The sequence below is a fragment of the Sinocyclocheilus grahami genome, unplaced genomic scaffold (assembly GCF_001515645.1).
Source record: "Sinocyclocheilus grahami isolate Dianchi unplaced genomic scaffold, SAMN03320097.WGS_v1.1 scaffold635.1, whole genome shotgun sequence".
Lineage (NCBI taxonomy): Eukaryota > Metazoa > Chordata > Actinopteri > Cypriniformes > Cyprinidae > Sinocyclocheilus > Sinocyclocheilus grahami.
Genome location: NW_015505814.1, coordinates 197,240 through 222,599, shown reverse-complemented (window position 1 = coordinate 222,599; position 25,360 = coordinate 197,240). Strand labels below are relative to the sequence as shown.

At 40.0% G+C, this 25,360-nt stretch overlaps 1 protein-coding gene across 1 annotated transcript in view; it reads right to left on the bottom strand.

Annotated features, from left to right (window-relative positions):
• The window catches only part of LOC107558186 (protocadherin Fat 1-like), a 39,749-nt gene extending 17,747 nt beyond the window's left edge, over positions 1–22,002 (bottom strand). The window contains exons 1-2 of the mRNA XM_016241808.1: positions 21,777–22,002; positions 15,214–18,497 (exon numbers count right to left, since the gene is read on the bottom strand). Coding sequence (XP_016097294.1) covers positions 15,214–18,472 — 3,259 coding nt within the window. The 5' untranslated portion in view covers positions 18,473–18,497; positions 21,777–22,002. The remainder of the gene's footprint in view (positions 1–15,213; positions 18,498–21,776) is intronic.
• Positions 22,003–25,360: the final 3,358 nt, after the last annotated feature.

The following is a 25,360-nucleotide window of genomic DNA, read 5'->3' as shown; positions in this document are numbered from 1 at the left end:
GAGTTATTTTGTGTGTGCTGCCCCTCCCACACCCTCCCCCAGGCTGTGCAAGCCTCATCTGGCATGACAGAGCGCCGCTGGCAATAAAAGGATCGGCAAGACGTGAGACTGACCGGCTGGTCACCGATCCGGGCTGAGACTGCGAAAAATCGGCCGATTCCGATCACTGGCCGGTCAATCGGTTCATCTCTATTTACATCCATAAAGAACACAAGTTTACAAGGCATAAAAAATGCATGTAGGCCAGCAGGCCATCCTTAATGTTGAGATGGTCCTCACTGCAGAACACAAGATCCAGGGGGCGTGGGTGGATCCAGATCCCTCCTCCCACCTTACATATACCTTACCTTAACCGTCTCCACCCCCTGATCCCTAAACCCACCCATCTCCACCCCTAAACCTACCAATCTCCACCCCCTAGATGTGGATCCAACCACGCCCTCTGGATCTTGTGTTCTGCAGTGAGGGGCTACTGTTAATGTTGAGCCCTAAATTAGGCCTGTCGCGATAGTCAATATATTGACTTATCACATGATATATGGAAATGAGCGCGGTCATTTTTGGTGCCGCGATATATTGCGACTGATCATTTTTTTATAATTAAAAATAATGATTATATTAATTTTTACATAAAAAATGAATGTCACCAACAGTTTAGTTGATCGCGCTGCCTCTGTCATCTTGTCTGCTCTCTCTGGCAGAGGCGGGGCTCAGGCAGTGTTTCCCCATACACACACATACACACAGAGCGGACAGCGACAGGTGATAGATGTGGATCCAACCACGCCCTCTGGATCTTGTGTTCTGCAGTGAGGGGCTACTGTTAATGTTGAGCCCTAAATTAGGCCTGTCGCGATAGTCAATATATTGACTTATCACATGATATATGGAAATGAGCGCGGTCATTTTTGGTGCTGCGATATATTGCGACTGATCATTTTTTTATAATTAAAAATAATGATTATATTAATTTTTACATAAAAAATGAATGTCACCAACAGTTTAGTTGATCGCGCTGCCTCTGTCATCTTGTCTGCTCTCTCTGGCAGAGGCGGGGCTCAGGCAGTGTTTCCCCATACACACACACACACACACAGAGCGGACAGCGACAGGTGAAGGGAAGGCATGAACCCATAGATTTCCATAGATAACCATAGAAGATTTCCCCTGTTAGCGAGCGCGGTCATTTTTGGTGCTGCGATATATTGCGACTGATCATTTTTTTATAATTAAAAATAATGATTATATTAATTTTTACATAAAAAATGAATGTCACCAACAGTTTAGTTGATCGCGCTGCCTCTGTCATCTTGTCTGCTCTCTCTGGCAGAGGCGGGGCTCAGGCAGTGTTTCCCCATACACACACATACACACAGAGCGGACAGCGACAGGTGAAGTGAAGGCATGAACCCATAGATTTCCATAGATAACCATAGAAGATTTCCCCTATTAGCCAAGTTAGCACAAAACTACATGTGCATTTGTGCAACAAGCACTAGCTCAGAAAGAATGTTTAGCACAGCTGGTAACATTGTTTCCCAGAAAGATCCTGCCTTAAGCCCCACAAGGTAAAAATGTTGGTGTTCCTTTCTCGGAATCTGCCTAACAATTAAAAATGGATCTGGTAGCAGATATGGCCTGTTGAGGCATCTGTGCGAGACACTTTTAAAAATCTAAACTGACTTTGTTAAACATGTTACTTTGTTTTGTTTTGTTCTAGTTCTTGTTACCTTGCACTTTTTTGTTAACAAAGGTGTATTTATAATTTATTTGTTTTATTTATTTAGCATATATTTTTTCACATTCCGATTCCAATGTCTAAATATTCTTAAGAATAAAATGTTCTTTGTTCTTTGAAAGAGTGTACTTGCATTATTATGCTATTATATTGTCATACTGTCACTATATAATCAGTGGCATAAAATGGTCTTAAAATGACAATAATATCATTTATCGCAATTAATTTTGGTGCAACATATCGCACAACAAAAAGTAGTTTTCATGACAGCCCTACCCTAAATATTCAGAGTATTGTATATAAATGTATGTGTGGGAAAAGATGCATTCTAGACTAAAATTCTCTTGGAAACCAACACAAATCTAGTTTAGAAAAAAAGGGACTGCCATGATTATCGGCCTCTAATAGCGAATTGAGGAAGCAATTAAAGAATGAGTGCTTGATGACTTTAACAAACACTCTGGCACACAAAAGCCATCTTATCTGCAGGGCATCCTGGACAAGTGATTATGGGCTTGTGGAGCCTCTTGAGTCAACCCTCTGTTTCCGTGTTACGCATCATTGCGTCTTCACTATATCGTCCGGACTAACAAAGCAACTACCAACCTGACTAGCACTAAAAAACTGCTTGTAACATCTGGTTGAAGGGAAAAATCATACTTAGGAGGAACAGAATGATTTGACCGACTTAATATAGCACACTCGCATTATGTCACTGTGTCTCGCTCTACATATCACACTAATCTTATCATCTTAAAAGCAGAGGGTGAGCGGAAATCACTGCATTTGCAAAACAAAACATTTAAGATAGAAACTTAGGAATATACTGGAAAAAATGGCTATGCTGACAAATTCTAAGCTGGCACAAAAAAGGAGCATGAAAAAAGAGGATATTTGTCAAAGAAACAAGGGGGGGGGGGTCTGCTTGCTTTAGCCTATTAATTCCAGTTGAGAGCTTCTTTTGACACTTGCCCAAACAATTCCCATTGTCCAGAAGACCTTGTGTTTTTGCAGAGAACTGGCAGTGTGTTTGTTTAATATCATGTTTGTACTTTAAGCATGCTCTTTCCCCCATGAACTGACTCCAATCTTTGAGCCCTTCCTGATAACAAGCCTCTGTCCTCCGTTATAACAAAATTTTTTCGAAGCATGAAATAGCTGCCCAGTGACATAGTCGGCACTGGCATTATCACTAGGCCGACGCATTAGTGTCCCAGTTCATGCCAGAGAGCTTTTCTCTCCTCTTTTGGGAAGGCTGATAAGATTATGAAGTGAGAGTATGTTTCATACGGGGTGCTGCGTTGACATTTTGAAAGCCTCACTTCTTTTTTCCTCTAACTTTTCTATTTATAAGCGTGCGCTCCTTGAAGTGTTTCTGTGTGGCGAGGATCAAAAGCATTTCAAATATTGCAGGGAGGAGTCTGGCGAGGCTGTAAAACACAGGGAATAGAAAAGTCATTTGGTTCAAACCCCAGATGTCTGACTCTTAACTAGGCTCCTAATTACGCTTTTACATATCATTATGAACCTGATTTTATACCTAACCGTTATCTAGGGGCAAAGCTGTGCAACCGACATTCCAGAACAAACACAGACACTGTGATATGAGGTTACATACATGAAAGTGTTCATAACGCACAAAGCAGTCTAAATGAAGGCGTATGTTCCTACTTCAGTTGTTTCTGAGGGAGTTTACATGGACAGTCTTATGACTACAAACCTGAAAATGTGCAAAGCCTTAAAGCTGGGCAAGCCTGACCGCAGCAAAGACTACATGAAAGATGCCAATGTACATTATCCTTATTGCTGTTTTCACACCACCACAATGGGGACTGCATAAAAAAATCTAAACACTTTACAATAAGGTTCGTTAGTTAACATTAGTTAACTACTTTAATTAACATGAACTAAGCATGAACAATACTTCTACAGCATTTATTAATCTTAGTTAATTTCAACATTTACTAATGCATTATTAAAATCAAAAGTTGTGCTTGTTAACATTAGTTAATGCACTGTGAATTACCATGAACTAACAATGAACAACTGTATTTTCATTAACTATCATTAACAAAGATTAATAAATACTGTATTGTTCATTGTTTGTTCATGTTAGTTAATACATTGACTAACATAAACGAATGGTACCTTATTGTAAAGTGTTATCAAAAATCTCAATTAAAACTGAAATCATGATATGGGTTAGGGCTGAACGATTAATTGCATTTGCGATAATATCGCAAAAATGAAAAAACGAAATTTTTCAATTGCAGAGGCTGCGATTACACTCGGTCACGTGACGCGCAAGAGTAAAGAGGTGTGTTCGTGTATGACATCAAAGTACGGCGAGAGAAAGCATAAGGAGACATCCGTTCTCTTATAGCTCTCGCAGTGCTTTGATGACACACACCCATCGGTCTAAGCAGCGCTGCTTCAAATCGAGCGCGGGCCATCAGCAGAAAATAAATAAAACAGAAAACAGCCAAAAGACGTAACTTAGAATGGGAGATGGATCGGTTTGTGAAAGCGAAGAGAAAAGCCATAGATGAAGTCGCACAGACCCAGGCAGGTGCTGGTCATTTAAAAGTTAAATGCAGAAAATATGATGAGGCATATCTTGCTCTCGGCTTCACTCACCGTGTCTATACCGGACGCTACACATGTCGCGTCGCGCACAACAGCTCTACACTGGACGCGACAAAGCGACCGTTGCAAATCATTTTAACTTTGTGTCAGTACGTCATAAATAGAACAAGCCATCAGTTTAATGTGGGGTTTTGTTGTGTCGCGCCCTATACAGTCTATGGTCACGCCGCGCCGCATCCAGTGAAGACAGCGTCACTGATTATAATGGTTCTACTGTATTTTGCCGCTCACGTCCGGTGTAGACACTGTGTTTAATGTCGTTGGTGAGGAGGAAAGCCTGTGTGTGTCCTATGCCTTAGCGGACAGCATGAAATCCACAATAAATAAATAAATAACAGAGAGAGAATTAATAATAATAACAGTTATTCTCTCTATGCTATTTTTCAATGTTTCAAGTGATGCAGGTGTTTTTTTCCCTGTAGGTTTTTTAAATTAAAAAAGCATTAATTTTTCATAATGTTTAGTGAATATTTTTATAGTTTAGTTAGATATTTTTATAGGTTTAAAGGGGGGCATGACCAAAAATGTTTGAGAACCACTGCACTAAACACAGACAGTGTTTAGTGCAGTCCACATGTTTACATATGTTTATCACAGTGACTTTGAATTACCTAAAGTAGTGTGGTAAAGCAACAGATTTGTTTTTATATTTCTGCAATCTACTTTAGTTTGTGTGATTTGTTACTGACTTTCATATTAATGTTTACACCAGGCTTATTTGTCAGTGCTTTATGTTGTCATAATTATTACATGCTTACAAGGTTGGAAGTTCAACAAATCAGTCAACATACTACTGTGATTGTAGTTGTTAAATAAAAATGTAATTCATATCAACTCATGCATCACCTAATTTCATAGTATATTGAATATACGTGCATATTAAATCGCAATATTGGTAAAAAAAAATCGCAATTAGATTATTTTCCAAAATCGTTCAGCCCTAATATGGGTTAGTCCAATTATGAAATCACAATAGCTGCAGTTTAATGAAATAAATATATGTGCAGAGCGTTTCGGAGCGATGTGCGGCACTGTGTTCTTTCACAGACGAGCAGCTCATGATTCTGTGTTTTCAATGTCTCAGAGCAACTTGGTTTCAATTAAATGCTGCTCCTGTTACCAACAAAATAGGAGTTTTAAGGCCTCAATGCATGTAGTTTTCTGACAAAAAGCTAAATGGTTTAACATTTGAAAATGAAGAAATAGTTGTACAGTAAAGTAAAAAATATCAATACCAAAAAATCATGCAGCCCTAACCACAAGTATGTTAATGAACCACTTAAGAACAGATCAGTTAATTAACCACTTTATAACAGATTAAGATCAGCATTAATAATTTATCCTAGTGATTGTGAAAGTGTTCAATAAAACAATCAATCATCTGAAGCTAGAGGGCGCGCTGCAGCTCATGGCACATCCATCTGAAATACGACATTTATTTCAAAATACACTCTAGTGCTAGTAAAGAAAATACATGATAATGAAATTGCACTGGGAATCGCTCAGTGACTTGTCGAGGGCAACACAGTCAAGAGTGCACCCGCCTACTTCCACTCACTACTACGAATCTACATCCCCTCCAGAAGTCTGAGATGCGCCAGTGAGCGACGCCTCGTGGCACCATCACAGAGAGGCTCAAAATCACTTTCCAGAACATTCTCGTTCACCACTCCTGGCTGGTGGAACGATCTTCCCACCCCTATCCGGAATGCTGAATCCCTGACAATTTTCAAGCGACAGCTGAAAACTCATCTCTTTCGAAGCTACTTAACTTCATCCTAAAAAAAAATAAACCTTTGTCTTTCTCTTTATTTATTCCTTCTCTTTCTAGCTTGTACTTACTTGAACAATGCCTAAAACTTGGTATTACAAGCACTTCCTGTTAGGGCTGTGCGATTTGGGGGAAAATATCAAATTGCGATTTTTTTGACAGATATTGTGATTGCGATTTGATTTGCGATTTTAAATTTGCTAAGTCAAGCTTCAGCTCAATATTGCCAATAATGTGTAGCACAGTATGGGTATCATTACCCTGCTGAAAAAAACAATAGAAATCATCACAGAAATTCTTTTAGTTTCCATTAAACCATTACAAAATTCTTTTTTGTTTTGGGCATTATTCCAATAGGAATTACTGTTGTTCTATTGGTTGCCATCTGCCAGATTACATCCCACCAATAGAATCCATCAAATAGACACCATTATAGTTTACATTAAAACCAATACAATTCCCATTATAACCCTGAAATCCATTAAATTTGTTATTGTGTTTTGGGAGGGGTTCTATTGTTTCTTTTTTTCAGCAGGCAAGATTATAATGGTATAACTACTTTTACAGAATTAACTTAATTACTGAATTTCACAGAAAATATTTGTTTATTTTTTATAAATAAAGAACTGTATTTCTTAAGTCAATTATTAAAGTATTACATATGTTACATAGGCTGATTTATTCATTTTAAGTATTTGGGATTTTAAGAACAAGTGGAAAATGTGCTGAATGTTTCATTTCATCCAAGTGAAATTAGCAAGCAGTTAGACTGAATTTACATTAATTTTAAACGCGGAGCCAGGCGTGAGTCGACACAGGTTGCGTGTGTGCGTCAAGCCTCATCCATACTGCCAGATGCGCTCGTGAAGACTTGCGATGCGGAGCCGGGTGCGAGTATAAACGAGCATTACGAGACAGGCTGCGTGAGTGCGGCAAGCATGAACGGCTCTTCCGTGACGCGGGATTCGTGCCGCGTGAGGCAGAGAGGAGCGAGTATGAGAAGCATTCACAGACACAGGCTGTGTGTGCGCTCTTCTGAATTGGGAATAGCGAACATGCATTATAAACTTATTTCAAATTAATCTGTTGGGGAGTTAAAATGTGTAAAATAATGTACACATACTAACAAAAACATCTAAGAATGTATCTTTTATTCTCCAGTACTGAAAACAGAACCGATAAGGGAGCTTTTGATATGCGCTGTGACGCAGCTCTTGGGAATTACCTTTTTTGTTCATTATCTGTCATTTCGAAGCTTAAATTGCATACAGTTTTCTTTAGTTTTAATTTGCCTAACTATCGATATGACCCAGTAGACGCCATAATCCCACTCTGTCTCTCTCCTGCTTTCCGTTTTTTTTTTTTTTTAATGAGTGCATGAATTCCGTTGAGCCATTTCTTTCTACACCAGGCTATATCACTGTAATAGGACTATGCAATGATTTGTTGTGCCTTTGTTTGAATGTTGGTTTGTGTTGTCAAAATGCATACAAAACAATACATTTGTCTAAATGGAGGTATTTCAAAAACAGGTGCAAGTTTTTCGCGAAAAACACTGCATTTTTGCTCAACACTGATGCAATGATTTGTTGTGCCTTTGTGACAAGCTGTTGTGATTATCTGTCAAGCGCAGAAGCCCAACAGTGAAATAAAAAGCATTCATCTTCATTTCTCATTTCTAACCTCTGAATGGAAAAGCCGTGGGTGTGACATACATAGTCCCAAGATGTGCAATGCTAAAATGTCAGTTAACTTTGACGCACAGTCAGATACAGTTTGGGAGCAGATGCATCATACAGTTTGTCTCGCGTTGGTGGTTAGCGTCTCTGGTTTTTGCACTCTGCTTCCACCAGCACCATGTTTACATCTGCTGTCACTTGCCTTAGATTCTCGTTAAAAATTCTGTGACATCACAGGGGAACAGTGAACACTGCAACATCGCCCACCGTAATGGGAATTGGCATTGCTGAGAGCTGGACCATGGCATATGGAATTTGAGTATGAAATGCTGGGCTTGATGTCAAACCATCAATCCTGTAGCACACACGTCTAAAACCAAAAACACTCCGCTGCTGGTTTGTTTTTGGCATAGCCGGTCTTCTTTTGCTCAACTGGCTTTTATTTAGGGAACATTAAAATAACAAGAGTTAACATCAGCACGAGTTCCCAAAAATGGGACCTGATAGTTGGAGAGGGCAGTCGACTTTAACGAGGGAATGTGTGCTTTTCATTTAGCACCCTACAATCAACTCCTGATCCTGCATTCCAGAATCCAGTTGCCCCAGCAACACGGCTCAAGCAGAGACTACACAGGCTATGTTTACATGCACAATTTTTGGTTCAATCGGACTGAATTCATTCCGATTGATGAATCTGAATGTAGTGTTTACATGAACGCTAAGGAAAGTGATCGGGTTGATGTGCGTGTTTATATGTCACAAGCTTCAAATCAGAATTTATTTTTTTTGACATGTGCACATTGCACAAATATAGAGTTTCTCACTGTTTGCACATAATAACCACTCTCCTACACGGTTTATTTATTTGTTTTTAACAGCAGAATTAATATTTACTGGTGGGAGGTTGTCCTGCTCCACTTCACAGTTGCCGAGTGAAAGGAGAGTTTTATAATGACAGGACACTTTAAAAGGAAGAACCGCTGGTTCTGCGCGTCATATGTCATTACGATATTTCTCCGTCATTGCACATGCGCAGTTCTTTAAGTTTCGGGGTTCAATCCGATCGAGTGTTTACATGCACTCTCAATCGTATTAGAAAAGGAATAAACCACCCCCTTCAATCCGATCGAGCTCAATCGGATCGATTAAGGTGTTTACATGAAGGTTTTTCAGTCCGATTGAGCCGGCAATCCGATTACAAATGGATTATTTGGTTGCATGTAAACGTAGCCATAGAGTCAGCCAGTCACAGTCATTTGCCCTCTGCAAAAAGTGGGAAAGAAGTAGTCACACTCCTGAGAGAGATGGAAAAAGTCGATGAGATGGCGAGATTGGTAATAGAAGAGAGTAGTCACATAATAGGCTCAATATTTTGACACTTGGTGGGAAATGTGGCAGTACCATTTATGGCAAGAGAACCGTGATAGGAGAAAAAACCCTTTTCATTTAGATGACCCCCTTCCCCTTCTCCCTGCCCGGGCCAACTGAGAGGTGGCCAAACATGAGAAGACAAAGCCGCCAGTACATTCCTCTGTTATCTGGCATCAGAGCAAATCAGCCAACCTTTCTCCCCACAGGAAGGGCATATAAGGGATACGGCACAAAGAGCAGCACATCTCTTATACTAGTGCTTTGTACATCGAACTAATTCATTTCTTCAATAAGTACCATTTCACTAGTCAGAGGAACAACAGTCAATATCTGCTGCAATGCGAGAGAGAAAGCATTTTTAATAAAGGATGGGAACTAGTTTTGAAAATACTAGAACCAATCTACTCTGATAGTGTTTTCCATTTTGCTATTCAGTGGAGCCACAAAACCTCTAAAGAATCTAAAAAGCACACAACATGACCAGTAAGGTACAAGTCATAAACCAATGAGTTATGATCCAGTTCTTTTTAGGGAAATCAAAAACAGGTAGATCAGTGTAGTCGAATTACAAATCGATGAATCTTACTGGTTCTTTTTAGGGAAATCAAAAACATACGGCTCAACCACTGCAGTCTGACCATGACATTTATGAGCCAGTTCTTAGAAGTGCAATTCTGTTCTCCGAATATCTTCCCCAAAAGTGCTAAAAGAATTGTTAATGAACAGAGTACTTAATTTGTGTCAGCGAGTATCAAGTGGAGTTTTCAAAAACGCTGCATCGGCTACTACAAAAATGCATTTTGAAACATTCAAAAATGATAGTGGGGTTGTAAGTCTTCAAAGCGAATTCAAAAAAGGCTTGCCAGAGCATACGGACTTAAGAGAGAAAGATGTTAACAGTTATGTTAATAAAACAAAGGACCAAGAACATAAATTAAAATGCATTTAGAGACAGTGTTTGAAGATTTTGACCTTGCCTAATGAATAATCAATCTTTGAAACTTCTTAACAAGAAGTTGTAAATGTTTCTTATTAAAAGTATTGTTATATCGCAAGTCAGTCTACATTTTCTTATCATCAGTCACACTGGGAACAGTCACTGGCTTTCTATGCTGCTTCATGCACAAACAGATATTTTTGTGCAGCGAGTCGAGGATTAGACATGGTTGCATGCTCAGCATTATGGGAAACTCTCTGACCTAATGGTGTCTGGCTCAAGCAGGTATGTCTGTTTGCCGATGTCTGAGTAGGTGCATACGAATTTGCATGCTTATGCACTATCCATTTTATCTATCTATCTATCTATGCCATTTTATAGTAGAAATAGTGTGAGCAGTGTTTGCAATGAAAATTCCAACAGGAAGTACACTTCAAATATCTGGATGAACAAAAAACAAGTGTAGAGTATGTCATTTGGGACACCAGTGACCATGGCATCAGCCTGTGATGGGCTGTGCAAAAAATCGAAGGCGATTTTCATGTGCTGGAGATTTACTACTAATCACCAGAAGCGGCTTTACTGACGAGATTCGCATGAAAATCGCATTCGATATTTTTTGCCCAGCCCTAGCCTGTGGTGAGTTTTTTTCATCAAAACTACAACTTTTTTTCATATCATTGAGAAATTGTGATCTTTGTGACTTTAACAAAAATGGATCCAATTATTTGATGGTTATTTAGCTTATACTTTTGGATATTAAGTAACGACACCAATTAAATGTACTTAGAGGGTGATATTGATATTTATGTATATCAAGATATGTACAGAGTCATTTTCTTTCATTTAATGAGCTGAAAAGTGTGGCTACTCAGTATCTTAATGTAGGTGACCCTGCAAACTTTCACAAGAGGTGTAAATTGCTATATCACATCTAGCGTGGTCAACTGGGCAAAGAATCTGAGGTGACTTCATTATAGAGCAAACAAATAAAATAAAGCAGAAATGTACTATTCTCAGAACACAAATGAGAAAACTGCCTGGTAGACGTGGTTCTTTAAAATAATCTCTAGTAGGAGGTGTTAGGATTCAAATGAAAGGTTAAACCTAATTGAGCATTCAATGTCATCGGCCTCAGAATTTTTAATTTGAGCTCCTTTGCATCACCTTTAATGTGTTACTTCTTAAAATAAGTTTTTAACTGATCCCATTAAAGATAATAAAGCAAGACTTCTCAATTCAAGATAAAACCTAACAAGATTTTTACGGTGTTCTGGGTGGTTGCTAGGATGTTTGGTAGGTTGCCTATTACTGATATTCTCAAATATATATATATATATGTGTGTGTGTGTGTTGTTGTTGTTGTTGTTGTTTTTTCACTCATACTGTACCTAGAGAAAACTCCGCATTAACAACCATCTATTTCTAAGACTAATTCTCTTCATATCATCTACTTCTGTTTTTAGCATTTCACTGCATAAATATCAAAGCCTAGGTCCTTGACCTGTGACTTTGCTCTCCAGTTTTACTCCTTCCGATTTACCATGGGAGGTTTATTAAATAAAGGCACTTAGCTCATTGCACAGCTCTGGTGGCATCAATCAGTTTAGCTGCATACCTCATTGACTTGTGCATCTCTTCTTGTGTGTGTGTGTAACTTGAGGCAGAATGTGCCTGGCCTGAGCACTAAGGTCTCACCAGGGCCCATTATAGCCCTCTGCTCTCGACATGTTTGTGAGAATCACATATGTAAACACTGCAGGAGGTTCTACAGACAGATTTCTAGCTTTGGTATTTACTGCTGAGATGGAAAAGCAGACCAAATCACACCAAAAAAAACAGAGACACAATCTCAAGTAACCATTATGCTTTCAAGCATTAATCGGGTGAATTTCTATTGTGTCAGTAATAGTTTAACTCATACTATGTTTCTCAAATCGGAGGTTTTTGAGGGAAGCTTTTGCTCCGCTCAGACGAACAAAAATACATCTATGGGAAGACGGGATATAAATGACGGAAGCCTAACATTCCTACGAGGCGGAACTACTGAAGTCAAACATGTAGGGCTGAGGCGAACAAAATGGGGGGTAGAAATGAACGACAGAAAACATTTAATTTGCACATTCCTTGCCCCCCTGTGGGGTCTGCAGAAGCAGAGAATAAAATGGGTAAACAACATGGAAAATGTAGTCCAAAGCACCAAATCTGGCCCAGATGTGTCTCAGTCTTTCTTTTGGTGTTCATTCTCATAAAACATGACTAAAGTTACACCCATAGCCTCCAGCAACGGTGACCCCTTGTTCTTGAAATGCCCATTTAGTGCAGAACGACAAATGGCTCTTTATTACTATTCTCTAACCTGAGTTTAAAGATTGATTCCTTGCTTGAAACGCGATATTCATCCCACATGTAGTGACCTCAATCCTGAACAACTCCTACCCATCCCTCTTCTAATCTTTCCATTCCCAAGAGAGCTGCTGTTACCTCAGGCATATTTGCATTACTACCAGTCCTGGCTATGATCCTTAACAATAGGACTCTGAAATAGACAATGGCATGGTTGCCAGAGCAGATAGATCGATTTGGGGGTCAAAGAGCAGGGGAGAAGGTCAGAGACTCCTGGTGACCTGCATCTCTAGTTAGGGGTGGTGCTGAGTGGACTCTCAATTGACAATACTCAGAACCACGAAACCTCACGGTAACTAGGGATGCACCAAATGTTCGGCAACTGAAATTATTCGGCTGAAAATAGCAAAAAAAGCTATTTCAGTGTTCGGCCGAATAAGCAAACAGACCGAATATATTGTACCGAACAAAGACGTGTATAATCAAATAGAGGCGCGCGCTAATGCAGCAAACATGATGGCAGTGTGGAAACATTTAAAGCTGTCTGAGAAAGACACAAAAATCATTACAAGCACCGACAGCGAGAGACTGTTTAGTACTACATCGCATGTCTTCGATGAGAAGAGGAAGGGTGGTTGTTGCTGGTTACTGTATGATAATTAAAATCGCAAAATGCCCTTAAACAATTAAATAAACTGCAGAATGTTATGTTTTCTAATACACGCAGGAATTGCACGTGTTCAAACAGCGCTGCACGAGCTCACGGCGGCAGGGTTCAAAGTCCAAAGTGCGAGGGAAATCTGCGCTGAAACTGCGTTACTCGTCAGCTGCTCAGTAAAATTTGTATGAATTTTTACAAGGTAATGCATGCCTGATTCAAGTCAAAAATGGCCAAATTTTTTTTATTTTACTAACTTATTAATTTTAAGTTAAGTTGTGTTTTATTGGTATAATGTCTGCTAGAATGTAAAAAAAATTCAGTGTTAAGTAAATATTTTTACATTGTTGTTTTGTAAATGATTTTTTCTTTGAAAAGCAAGACAAAACAGTAAAAAGCACATTTTGGCTATTTAATTTATGCAATGGTGAAAAAATTGGCAAAATGGGGGGGACGGGGGGACGGGGGCTTGGGGACGTGGAAAACCGTGTTCAGTATTCGGCCTTCGGCCCAGTGTTTCATTTTGTTCGGCTTCGGCCAAGAATTTTCATTTCGGTGCATCTCTAACGGTAACTATTAGATTAAAACTGATATGGAGATTATACCGCACCAATAAAAGGATAGAGGCCTACAATATCAATGAATGTAAAACTGACAGTTCTGTTAATTCATCAAAACTTTCTCACACTGGCCCTAGGTCAGCAGACCATCCTTATTGTTGAGCCCTGCAAAGTTCAGAAGCGTTATCTGTGGTGGTGACAAACTCATTCAGGTTTCTAACTTTTTGATACACCCAAGACACTATTTAACTATTTTCTGTACCCAAATCAACTTGGAAAAACCTTTAAATAAGCTTCCATCCATTGGAACTGCAGCAAAGCCCAATCTCCATAAGACTGGGCAGGCACAATGGCCAACAGATGGTCTTGTTGGGGGGGACATCCCTATGCCAGCACATCCTGTCATGCTAAATTTACCACCCAAGAAAGCAAAATTTATTAAAAGGGATTCAAAGGGGATACTGCTAATTTACTTTCTTAGGTAGACATGCCTGGCTTCCTTGAAACGAATTACAGTACAACTAGTAATACAGTTCCACCTTGACTAACCTGGTGATTTGTTATGCATAAAGTACAGACACTGATTGCATGCATGCACAAAAACATATTTTAGGCATGACGTTTCACTGGTCTGTTTGTACATTAATCATTTAGCTCGGCATAAAAATAACATTAATTCCCCCCCCCCCCAAAAAAACCCACTTAATATTCACAGTCTATTGAGCTTTGGGTATATAAGGCTTTCATTTTTTTACTGGGTGGCCAATAGTTACTCCGTGTCAAAGACTGCTTAGACTGCTTATTTTAAGCTTTTGGCACAGGTGCTTTGAGTGGTCAGGGCAGCTGAGAGCTAGGTATTAATACATTCTTTGTATAAAGATAATGAGGCCAGATGTTGACTTTTGAAATGTGTTTGCTTCAAAAAGCACCATTCCCTAACTCTCAACGGCTCACATTAATACACGTTGAGTACCCTATGGCCTACATAACAAAATAATCTATAAATGAGAAATAACCAGTGCTTGATTTGATTATTTAAAAAGAAAAATAGACAGAGAGAAAGAATGAAGTAGAAAAATATGTGTGCAAGGAAGTAGGGAGTGGGGAGGGCGAGCAATCCTCTTAATACCACGGCAACTAGTGTGGAATGTCTAGAGCAGGTCCAAGAGACAGCTGCTCCATCTGTTCCTGCCATCAATTCTCTCTCCTCCGGCGGAAAAATGAAAAGAATCAGGATGCTCTTCATCAGCTCTCTCAAAGACATCCAACTGCTACCACCAACCTGCAAGTCTCCAACTGATGCCACACAAAATATGAATCCTTCCTTCTGTACACCCAAAAAAAACACCTCTAATACAGCAAGTCCTTTCACACTCGCATCGTTCATATCACCGGCCACTTTCATGCATAGAAGATTTGTTTCTTGAATAATTCATGACCCGACATAATATCCCCCGCAACCCCGCCCCAGTCATGAACGGATAAAAGAGAAAGGAAGATAACTTACCAGTTTCTTCGTCGATAGTAAAGATCCCCAGACCCGACCCATCCCGAATGGAGTAACGGATTTCTCCGTCTCTTCCTTTATCCTCATCCTGAGCTGTGATTTTCATCACTGATGTTCCAATGGGCACATCCTCTTTTATAAATCCCTTATCCACAAATGATGGGAACAATGGCCTGTACAGATTCTCATTCACGTCCACAACCTCCACCTCAATGTGACAACTTGAGGACAAAGATATCGGCTTCCCTTTGTCCTTCGCCCTTGCTGTGAGACTGTACACTTGCTTTTTCTCGTAATCCAGATTCTGAACGATTCGTATGGCACCACTTAATTTGTCTACTTCAAATTTCCCGTCCCCACTGTCAATGAGGCTGTATCGTACCTGGCTAGATGGCCCAACATCAGGGTCGTGAGCTTCCAGCCACATTATAACAGTACCAATGGGTAGATCCTCACGTACTCTCACCTGATAGTTTGGAGGAATAAATTTTGGGGGGTTGTCATTTACATCCTCCAGTGTGATTTTAAGCAACACAGTCGAGACAAGTTGAGGTTCAGCAGCGGCCTGATCACGAGCTGCTATCTTGAGCACAAAACTGGGTTGCACTTCATGGTCTAGAGGCTTCTTCACCGTAACGATCCCGGTTTCTGTATCAATAGAAAATTGATCCGTGTCTGCCAATATGGAGTATCTGACCACGCCATTATCGCCAAGATCTTTATCTTTTGCTTCAACTTGAATGATCTCTGTGCCCACCGCAGTGCCCTCGCTGATGTCCACGGAGTATGAGTCCTGTAAAAACTGTGGGCTGTTGTCATTAGCATCCAGGATTTTTACATCCAGCAGACGTGAAGATGACTTCTGGGGTATTCCAAGGTCATACACGGTAATGTTCAATGTGTAGTGATCAGTTGTTTCTCTGTCAAGAGGTGCGTACACTTTGAGCCATCCGCTGTCCATGTCAAGGACGAAACGACTCCCAGCATCACCCCCAGAGATAACATAAACCAGTTTTCCATTAAAACCACTGTCAGAATCTGTGGCACTAAGATGGACAATTCTGGCCCCAACAGGCAAGTCTTCCTTGACCTCAGTCACACTGGGAAAAGTTTCTGCAAACTGGGGCGCAACGCGATTCACGGAGTGAAAGTCTTGGAAGTGGTCTTCGGGTTCGCTTTGGCTGTGGATCTTGCTTCCTTGCAGCAGCTTTTCTGCCAGCATGCTGGCAACTCCAGTATCAATACAGTTCACTTGGACTGGTTTACGCGCCATAACGACCGTAATGTTCAAAAACATGGGCTGAGTTTCGCGTTCACCATCACTGGCTATGATCTGCAAGCTGTGATAGGACACTTTTGCTGCCTCGCCCTCACTCAAAGGCTGCTTTAAAGACAGAACGCCTGAGTTTGGATTAATTTCAAAAAGATTCAAGTCATTCCCAGCTTTCACTCTGTACCTCACCAACTGCAACTCATCAGCATCAATAGCAGACACCGTTGTGATCTGTTCACCAACGCCATGGTCTCTTGGCACAGTTATGTCGCAATCCACATTCTCAAAAAGTGGCTTGTTGTCATTCAAGTTGTTAAGTGTGACTGTAGCCTGAGTTTCCACCTCACGTCGAAAAGGGGAACCCCAGTCTGACGCCCGCACTTTCAAGGTATAAATCCTTGGCATCAGTTCATAATCCAAAATCTCTGAACTACTGATGACACCAGAGAAGTAGTCAATGACAAACGGCTGGGGATTCACATTGGCAATGCTGTAAGTGACATATCCATTTTCCCCACTGTCTAAATCAGTGGCTTTCACTGTTAGTACACTAGTACCTATGGGCATATTTTCATCAATGCTAGCTTTGTAAGATGTCTGTTTGAATTCTGGGGCATTGTTGTTCACGTCGATCACATTGATAATTACTTTTGCAGCTGCTTTTTTGTCGCTGGTCACAACTTCTAATTCATACTTGTTCACGGAGTCTGCGTAGAGGGGCCCAGCTGTTGTGATCAAGCCTGAATCTGCATTAATGGCAAAATGATTTTTATCCAATTTGTGTCTAAATGCATACTTAAGCTGAGGATACTTTGGCACAGCTGTTACCATTACAACAGGTGTGTGCAGTGGTGCAAATTCACTCACATTGACTCTGTAAATAGCTTGATTGAACTTAGGAGGCCCTACTTTAAAGTGGGGGGACGTGACATGGATGACCTTTGCAGATGAAAACTGGGGTGGACTTCCTTTGTCTTTGGCTTGCAGTGTTAGGTTGTATCCAAAGGGCTGACTATCCCAGTCAACCTGCTTAACTGCTTTGATTTTATATTCCTTGCTGCCTGGACTTGTCCGCATGGCTTTAAACTGCTGAAGAGGGTCGCCTGCAACCACGCTGAGAGATGCTATATCACCGTTAGCACCTTGGTCATTGTCTTCGACAGTCACAACAGCATAAGTAGGGTCCTTGTCAGTGTCTGAGGGTGCTAGGGTTACAGCAGTGATGACCGGTGCATGCTCGTTGGCCTGCTCCACTCGTACCGTTAACTTAGCCATGCTGCTAAATCCACTGCTACCATACAGCTTCATGCCTCGATCCACTGCTAAAATCTCTAATTCATACTGCATTGTCTCAGAGTAGTCCAGCTTTCCGGTTAGCGTAACTACACCACTTGTGGGGTGGACCGAAAACATGTCCGTCCATTCTCTGAAGCTGTAGTAGTACTCTCCGTTCGTACCGATATCCGCATCCGTCGCCATCACCTTGGCTATGCTTGTGCGAATAGCTGTGTTTTCCGGTATAGATATGCTATAAGCGGTTGGAGAGAACAGTGGCCGAAGATCATTTGTGTCCAGTACCTGAATCCTGACTTGTGTTCGAGCCTCAGCATTTGAATTCTTTTCCATGGCTTTGACTGTGAGAATATAGTGGTCTCTAACCTCCCGGTTAAGAATGGCACTGCTACCTCCTTTGGTCCTTATTCGCAAAAAACTAAAGTCTCCCAATTGATAGTCCTCAGCTTTGAAAAGGTTCTCATTGTCTCCCAACACGATTTTGTACCGTATTTCCCAGGTAGGGTCTGTGATGTAGATTCCCATTTTGACAGGACTTTCCACATAGGTCTTAGCAGCGGAGTTCTCATAAATGGTTGCATTGTAAACAGACTGGGTAAACAGAGGGATGGGCGCAGTGTCGAGGCTTTGGATCCCAGTGCAGCCGCACAGGAGCAGCAGAACCACCAGCAGTGAAGTCACGTGGTTCTGCATGTTTGCAGCACACTCCTCACTGAAACTGTGGAGAATAAAAAGAAAAAAGTTAAGAGATAATGCAGCGCCACTTTTAATAGATTTAGTACATTTGGGACATATTTACATGGTTTGAGTCTTTCATCTGAAAACTTCATATTAACACTTCCTAAATGATCATTAAGATAATTTAATCTTAATATCTGGGTTGCAGCAGAAAAGAAACTGACAGGCAACTTTGAAATATCTGTTTATGGCATATCATTACTCAAAACAAATATGATTAGTGCATCAGCTTTCATAGACACAGCCGCTGACTATTTGTCTATATTTCCAACTTCACCACAGACACCATGACAGCAGATAGGCCAAATGATGAATTGTCGTGAACACAGTGAGGATGGAAGTGCCTTTTGTGTATACATATAAAGTCACATTTCACTGCTTCTTGAATAAATTATACATTATTCTCACTGCCTCCTGCCATACATCTTCTTCAGCTAAGAACAATACAATGTGTAGAGAGAGAGATGTATTCAATATTATGTTCATAAGTAGGAAATCAATGAATGTGAAAAACTGATCAAATACGAAAACTTTATTTTTCATCCCTAATTTGATCTGCATGATTTCTTGAACTCACTAATACACTGTAAACAAGAGCTTATTACCTATGTATTCATATATGCTTTGTATTAGCCGTAAGAAAGGCATAATTATGGTGGTTCGTAGTATTCTTAATATTGTTTTGTCTATTTTCTGATATGCTACACATCAGGAAAGTGTCATTTGCATAGCCAACCATATTAAACAAATCTCTAATAAAACTTTCAGCATTCGTTTCATCTGTTCGCATTAAGTCATTCGCTAAAAGCCGTGTATATTTGGCTAGCTTGTCGACGAAAGACAGAGCAATGTAGCAATTCCTAACAACACTGGTTAATAGAATGGGATTAAATACATAAAGGATATTTGTGTTGTTTAACATTTAATTATTGCAGGCTTGTGTCATATTCTGAGTTGCATTATTTTTATTCATTTTGAGGAATACTGAATCTGTTTTTTGTTTTGTTTTTGTGAGTGAGATGAATTAATGCATATTCATATTTATTTTAGATCTACAGTAACATCTTCTGATTTCTCTCAACATGGGGACACCAGATCTGTCAATCAATAAATTGAAGAAAAAAAAGTAACTTGCATTACTTATTTGAAAAAGTAACTTGTAAATTAAATTCTCTTGTAAATTAAAAAGTAATGCGTTACTTTACTAGTTACTTGAAAAAAGTAATCTGATTACGTAACTCGCGTTACTTGTAATGCGTTACCCCCAACACTGCTAAACAACATAGCCTACTATTTGAATGTTTTCAAAGGAACCTCAGTGTTAACTCTCCTAAATATACAGCAATTTAGCTTTTGGAATGGAAACAAAATACCAAAGTAACAAAAGACGGGCTTCTGCTCCGTTGTTAAAGTGTATCCCCATCCCCCAGTCCCTCAGTTCCTATTCATTTCACGTCGCCACACTGATGCCTTCACGCGCTGGCCAGATGTATCAACTGTTCCCATTCGAAAACAATTAGCTGACCACTCTGGACCGCTTATCTTAAATAATTCAACTGCAACCGAACACATCGAGTATTCCAACAGCTTTGCCAAGCTACGGTCAACTTAAAAGCTGCCCTACTTCCACTACGGAGAGCAGTGGAGGACTCCCAACGGCAACTTCCCACCGCGAGCTGACTGAAACTTTTACGCATTTCTGAAAATAGCCCAAAACTAGAACACGTCCAAGAAGTCCTCGCGCAATATTAAGACTTCCCTAATCGTACGTACCTATTTCAGTACTAACGTCCTTTGCTTGGTGGCTTTTCATGAAGTTTGTAAGTTCCGAATCTCTGCATGGTACCGTCACTCTCAGCCGCTCTCTCTGAACTCTCCGATCCGATTCCGCACACACACACAAAGCGCTTTTAATATCTCTCCGCGCTCCTTGCACAGCGCACGGATCTACTTCCTGTTGGCATGAAGATGAAACGGCTGTCGCTCTCCCCTCACAGCGGGACAGGAGAAGTCTTTGATGTTTTATCTTATGTGCCAAACCTCTGTCTCTAATGAAGAAATATGCTACATCATACGTTTGGGAACGAAGCAGAAAAATGATCTCCATGGCTGTCAGCATTTGAGATACTTGTCATGATAAAGGCTGACGCGCAAGGTACCTACATTAGGCTACATATCACTAGGGAAGTAACACTTCGGTACCAAGCCCATAGATAAAATAAAAATATATATCAATACCAGTTTTTTTCTACAGCATTATTGCGTTTTCTGACGCATATGCGACTGTGAAAAGCGTTCGCAACTGAACGGTTGTACACCATTCATTCAAATGCTATCTTGGTGATTATTAATGTTAATAAAGTTTTTAGGCGAATATAAATATAAAAGCTGAATATATGTTTAAAAATTTCACATTTATAGATCAGGTCGTGCAGTGTAAATGCAGGCGAATAAACCAAACAACAATATAGCCCAATGAAAAGAGAAAACCATGGCACCATAACTTTAATAGATGTGATATGTATTCGCCTAATGTATTGTAAATGACTATATCAAAATAATATTTTATTACCCCTTTTCCGATTATTTAGCCTGTTGATATAAGACACACGAAAAAGAAAAACTTCATCTTGGTAGCCTACTCGTCTTTATTTGTCTTTTTTATTATTAACTGGTTTTCTGGCTTTAAGTGTTTGAGAACTTAAGGTGATGTTTGCTTTATTAAGAAGTGCTTGCTAATCTTTGCTGTGGTGTTGTGAATCGTATCATTTCCCGGGCTGGTACAGTGAAATAGTGACATACAATCTTTACATTTTGAGGTATATTTAACAAACACAAACACTCTAAAAATTCAAAGCAACGTTCCATACCACATGGAAACCGAGGGAAAGTATCGTCCGACGGAAAGCCGTGTTAACGGCACATGCTCGCTGTTGCTCGCGAATGATGGCGCTGTCTCACTGCTGAGCCAGAGCGCGTGCGATCCGCGAGGCTGTGCGCTCTATACCTCAATCTGTGCAACTCACTTTATAATGCTTACGTCCAGTTGCGTGTGCACATTGCCTATGCATGAGCATACAATATTATGCGTAATGACGATGTCAATAATTATGATATGTATTGCTGGTACCACAAGTAAAGGAGTAGTTCTTGTAGTAACAGAAACAGTAATTCTGTTTTGCTTTTTTTCTGTAATGCATTTTGTAGTAAAAGTAGCCGCATGTGGCAAAGTTGAAAAGCTATTGTGAAGGAGGCTCACCAGATTCAGCGGGCAAAAGCAGCCGCTCCAAAGTTGCGTCTAAATGATCTCCAGGATGTGTTGGCAAAAAGAATATGCAAGCATGTCTTCGCATGGAGATTCAGTCAGAACTCGTAATAAATCCGGCTCGTGGTGTAGTAGTAGCCCCTACATTTCCTTACACACCCGAAATCCTCGTGAGCAGGATTCCACGCGTGAAGAGACTATCCACAATCCTCCCTCAGAGCTCGTGTGCTCAGGCAGAGGAGGAGGAGGAGGAGGAGGCGCGCGGATCCTCCGGGATGCCTGGCTGGCTGTCCGCCGCTGTGACGTCCCCGCTCTCCCGGGGGAGTCGATCATCTCATCAGCAGTGATCTCTCCTCTACCGCACGCTTTGACGTTTCGCGTCGACATCGAAGCCTGCTTATTGAGTTATAAGCGTAATGGAACTTTGTAACTTTAGACTTCAGCTGTCTGTGGTGATCCATTACATTAGGATCAATAAAATAGAGCATCCTGCCCCTCAAATAGACTTTTGATTCAGTTTAATAGTTCAATTCTTTGCCCAATCTGAGAGTGTGAAACATCTTTTTATAAAGGGACTATATTGACCTTTGTGTTTAAATCTTTATTATAGCCGGACTGTAGCATGTTGCTTAAATAAGAGCACCTGATGTTCATTAAGTTTAGACTCATACAACTTTTGCCCTGGGGACTGGATCAGGTCACTTGTGTGTGTGTGTGTGTGTGTGTGTGTGTGTGCCCCAACTCCTCCTATCACTATTTATCGAGATGCAACATTGTTCAGTCACCCCCACCGTTTCACCTCTTTACACACTCATGCAAACACACTGCATCACTCTGATCCCCCATAAAGGTTTAATTGGATTCCGGTCAGGTGACGTGAGGGAGCTGGCCGGGGCTTTTGATCCTGCCAGTGCTCAGCACATTCCATTGCTGATCTAGAGTTTGTGGAGTGGTGGCCCTAAGAGAGAACAGCCGGCATGGAGGAGGTGCATCCAATGATTTATGAGGACATTTTCAGTGTCCCCGTAATTCAAAAGGCTTATAAATCATTCAGAATGAGTTTTTTTGAAAATCTAAAAATGCAGAAAGTTTCCTGTGAGGGGTAGGTTTAGGGGTAGGGTTGGTGTAGGACAATAGAATATACGGTTTGTACAGTATAAAAACCATTACGCCTATGGAGAGTCCTCATAAACCATAAAAACAAACCTGTGTGTGTGTGCACTGGAATGAGAGCTTCACTACTAGTTGTTTCAGCACAGGCAGGGGGTAACTTTTTTTTTACCTTGACATCTCAGAATAGTGGGAATGGAGGGTTTTTTATATTTCTGTGGATATTTACATTCAGCTTTTATAACAGAGGCTAGTTGGATTCTGTAGTGCAATTCTGATCGATAACAATTAACTGTCAACAATTAATTGACCGTCAACAATGAATAAAGGGATAGACCACCCAAAAGTGAAAACTGTGTCAGCAGTTACCCATCCACATGTCGTTCCATACCTGTATGACTTTCTTGCTTCTGTTGAACACAAAAGAAGATACTTTGAAGAATGTTGGTGACCAAATAGTTTTGGTTCCCACTGACTTCCACTATATAGATTAACGATACAATGGAAGTCAAGGGGAAACAGAACAGTTTGGTTACTAACATTCTTCAAAATATTTTCTTTTGTGATATGTAAAAAATTACCGTGAATTCAACGGTAAAAGACTGTAAAAATGCTACAGTAAAAACCTGTTAAATGGTTAACGGTAAATTCCCCTACTATATACGGTGAAAAACTGTATTGGACATTACATATATTGGACATTAATTTTACGGTAGTATACCATTTTTGGAAGTGAAAAAGACAGTATAATTTACAGTGAATAACCGTAAATTGACATTCCCAGAATTCCCTGCGTTACATTTCAAATTTGATGGTTTTTTTGTTGAAATGACTATGTTTCTTCTTAGTTTTTTCTTGTCAGTTTTGTATATTAGGGTTGTGTGTTACACCTAATGTTGTTAAATGAATGTTTATTGCATCATTTCAGTTTCATGTGTGTTACCATGATGGTGTTTGGTGTTTATGTGACCACAGCTGCCGTTTTTTACCGTAAATTTTACGGAATTTTTTTTACAGTGTAGAAGTAAATCAGACATAGATTTGGTCAGGGGCTAGACCATTTCACTGGTGCCCCAGTAAATAAATCACAGTTTCTCTGTATAATATTTCTGATAAATCCTTGTATGTCAATAGAGATTACAATATAACAACCTGAGAATCATTTTCCCTGAAAATATTTCAGCAATCGTGCTGTGTGCTTTCAATCATCGATGCCAGATTCGCAAATTAATCACAATTTTGATCTAATCAAAAGATCAAAAGTGAGTATCAAAGATTAAAATATGTATTTGATAGGGGGGCCTATGCCCCAGTAGTGATTAAAGGCTAGAAATGCTACAGGGTTTGAAATGACATGAGGGTGAGTAAATGATGACAGTATCAAAATTTTTGGTTGAACTATCTCTTTTAAAGATATTGAGTATAACACTGACTTTTTACCGCTTTCTTCATATCAGTGTCTTTACTCCATACAGCCACATTGTAGCCAATGTGATCACAGCCAAATCTGATCACTAAATCAAATCTAAAAAAAGTTCAATTTAAAAGACAAGTGGACACACACAGTTACACTTCCCAAGTGTTTATGTGAAAGTAAAGTGATTGCCAACTTCATACTGTACATCTTATACGAAGTAGATTATGTATGAGGTTGAGAGATGTTTTTATCAAAACCGACTTTATGTAATTGCATATGGCAAAGAACAAGCTCTGTCCCCGCAAACATTTAAAAAAGCAATCAATCTTACCATGTTTAGAGAATGTGGCATTTTGTGAGGAACATGACTGTCACCGCACCTCTTTTGCACTTCTATAGAGAATTGCAGATTATCTCTTTAAATCCTTCAAGCTAAAAGACTCATAATTGCCAATTACCAGTATCACACCCCACTAATATCATGGGTGATCTAGTACACTTGATTTTATTTGCTGCATTGCCATCCTACTGAACACGGCACATTTCAGAGATTTCAAAGATAGTTTTCTATAGAAATAGAGAGCTCTTTCTCATTTAGTATTAGGAGCTCTTTTTTGCTACTGATGGCAGTACAATATATCTCTAATATATTGCTGCAGGGTGCTAGCATTTGCAGTGGTACTGCATGAAATACTATCATCTTACATTCGACTGCCTACAGAGCTAGTTCGTCCAGTGCTCATATGAGGCATTTGTGGACTGATACCCACAAACAAATATGGCACAATCTTTGTATTTAAATTTCTGTAAATTCACATTTAGTGTGCCTATATTCTTGTATGGAGCACATCACAATCCAACTGATTAACATTTTGCATTTTTCTAATTAAAGGGATAGTTCGCCCAAAAATTAAAATTCTGTCATTAATTACCCACCCTCAAGTCGTTCCAAACCCGTAAGACCTCCGTTCATCTTCGGAACACAAATTAAGATATTTTTGATGGAATCTGACAGCTCTCTGACCCTCCCATAGACAGCAAGGGTCCCGAA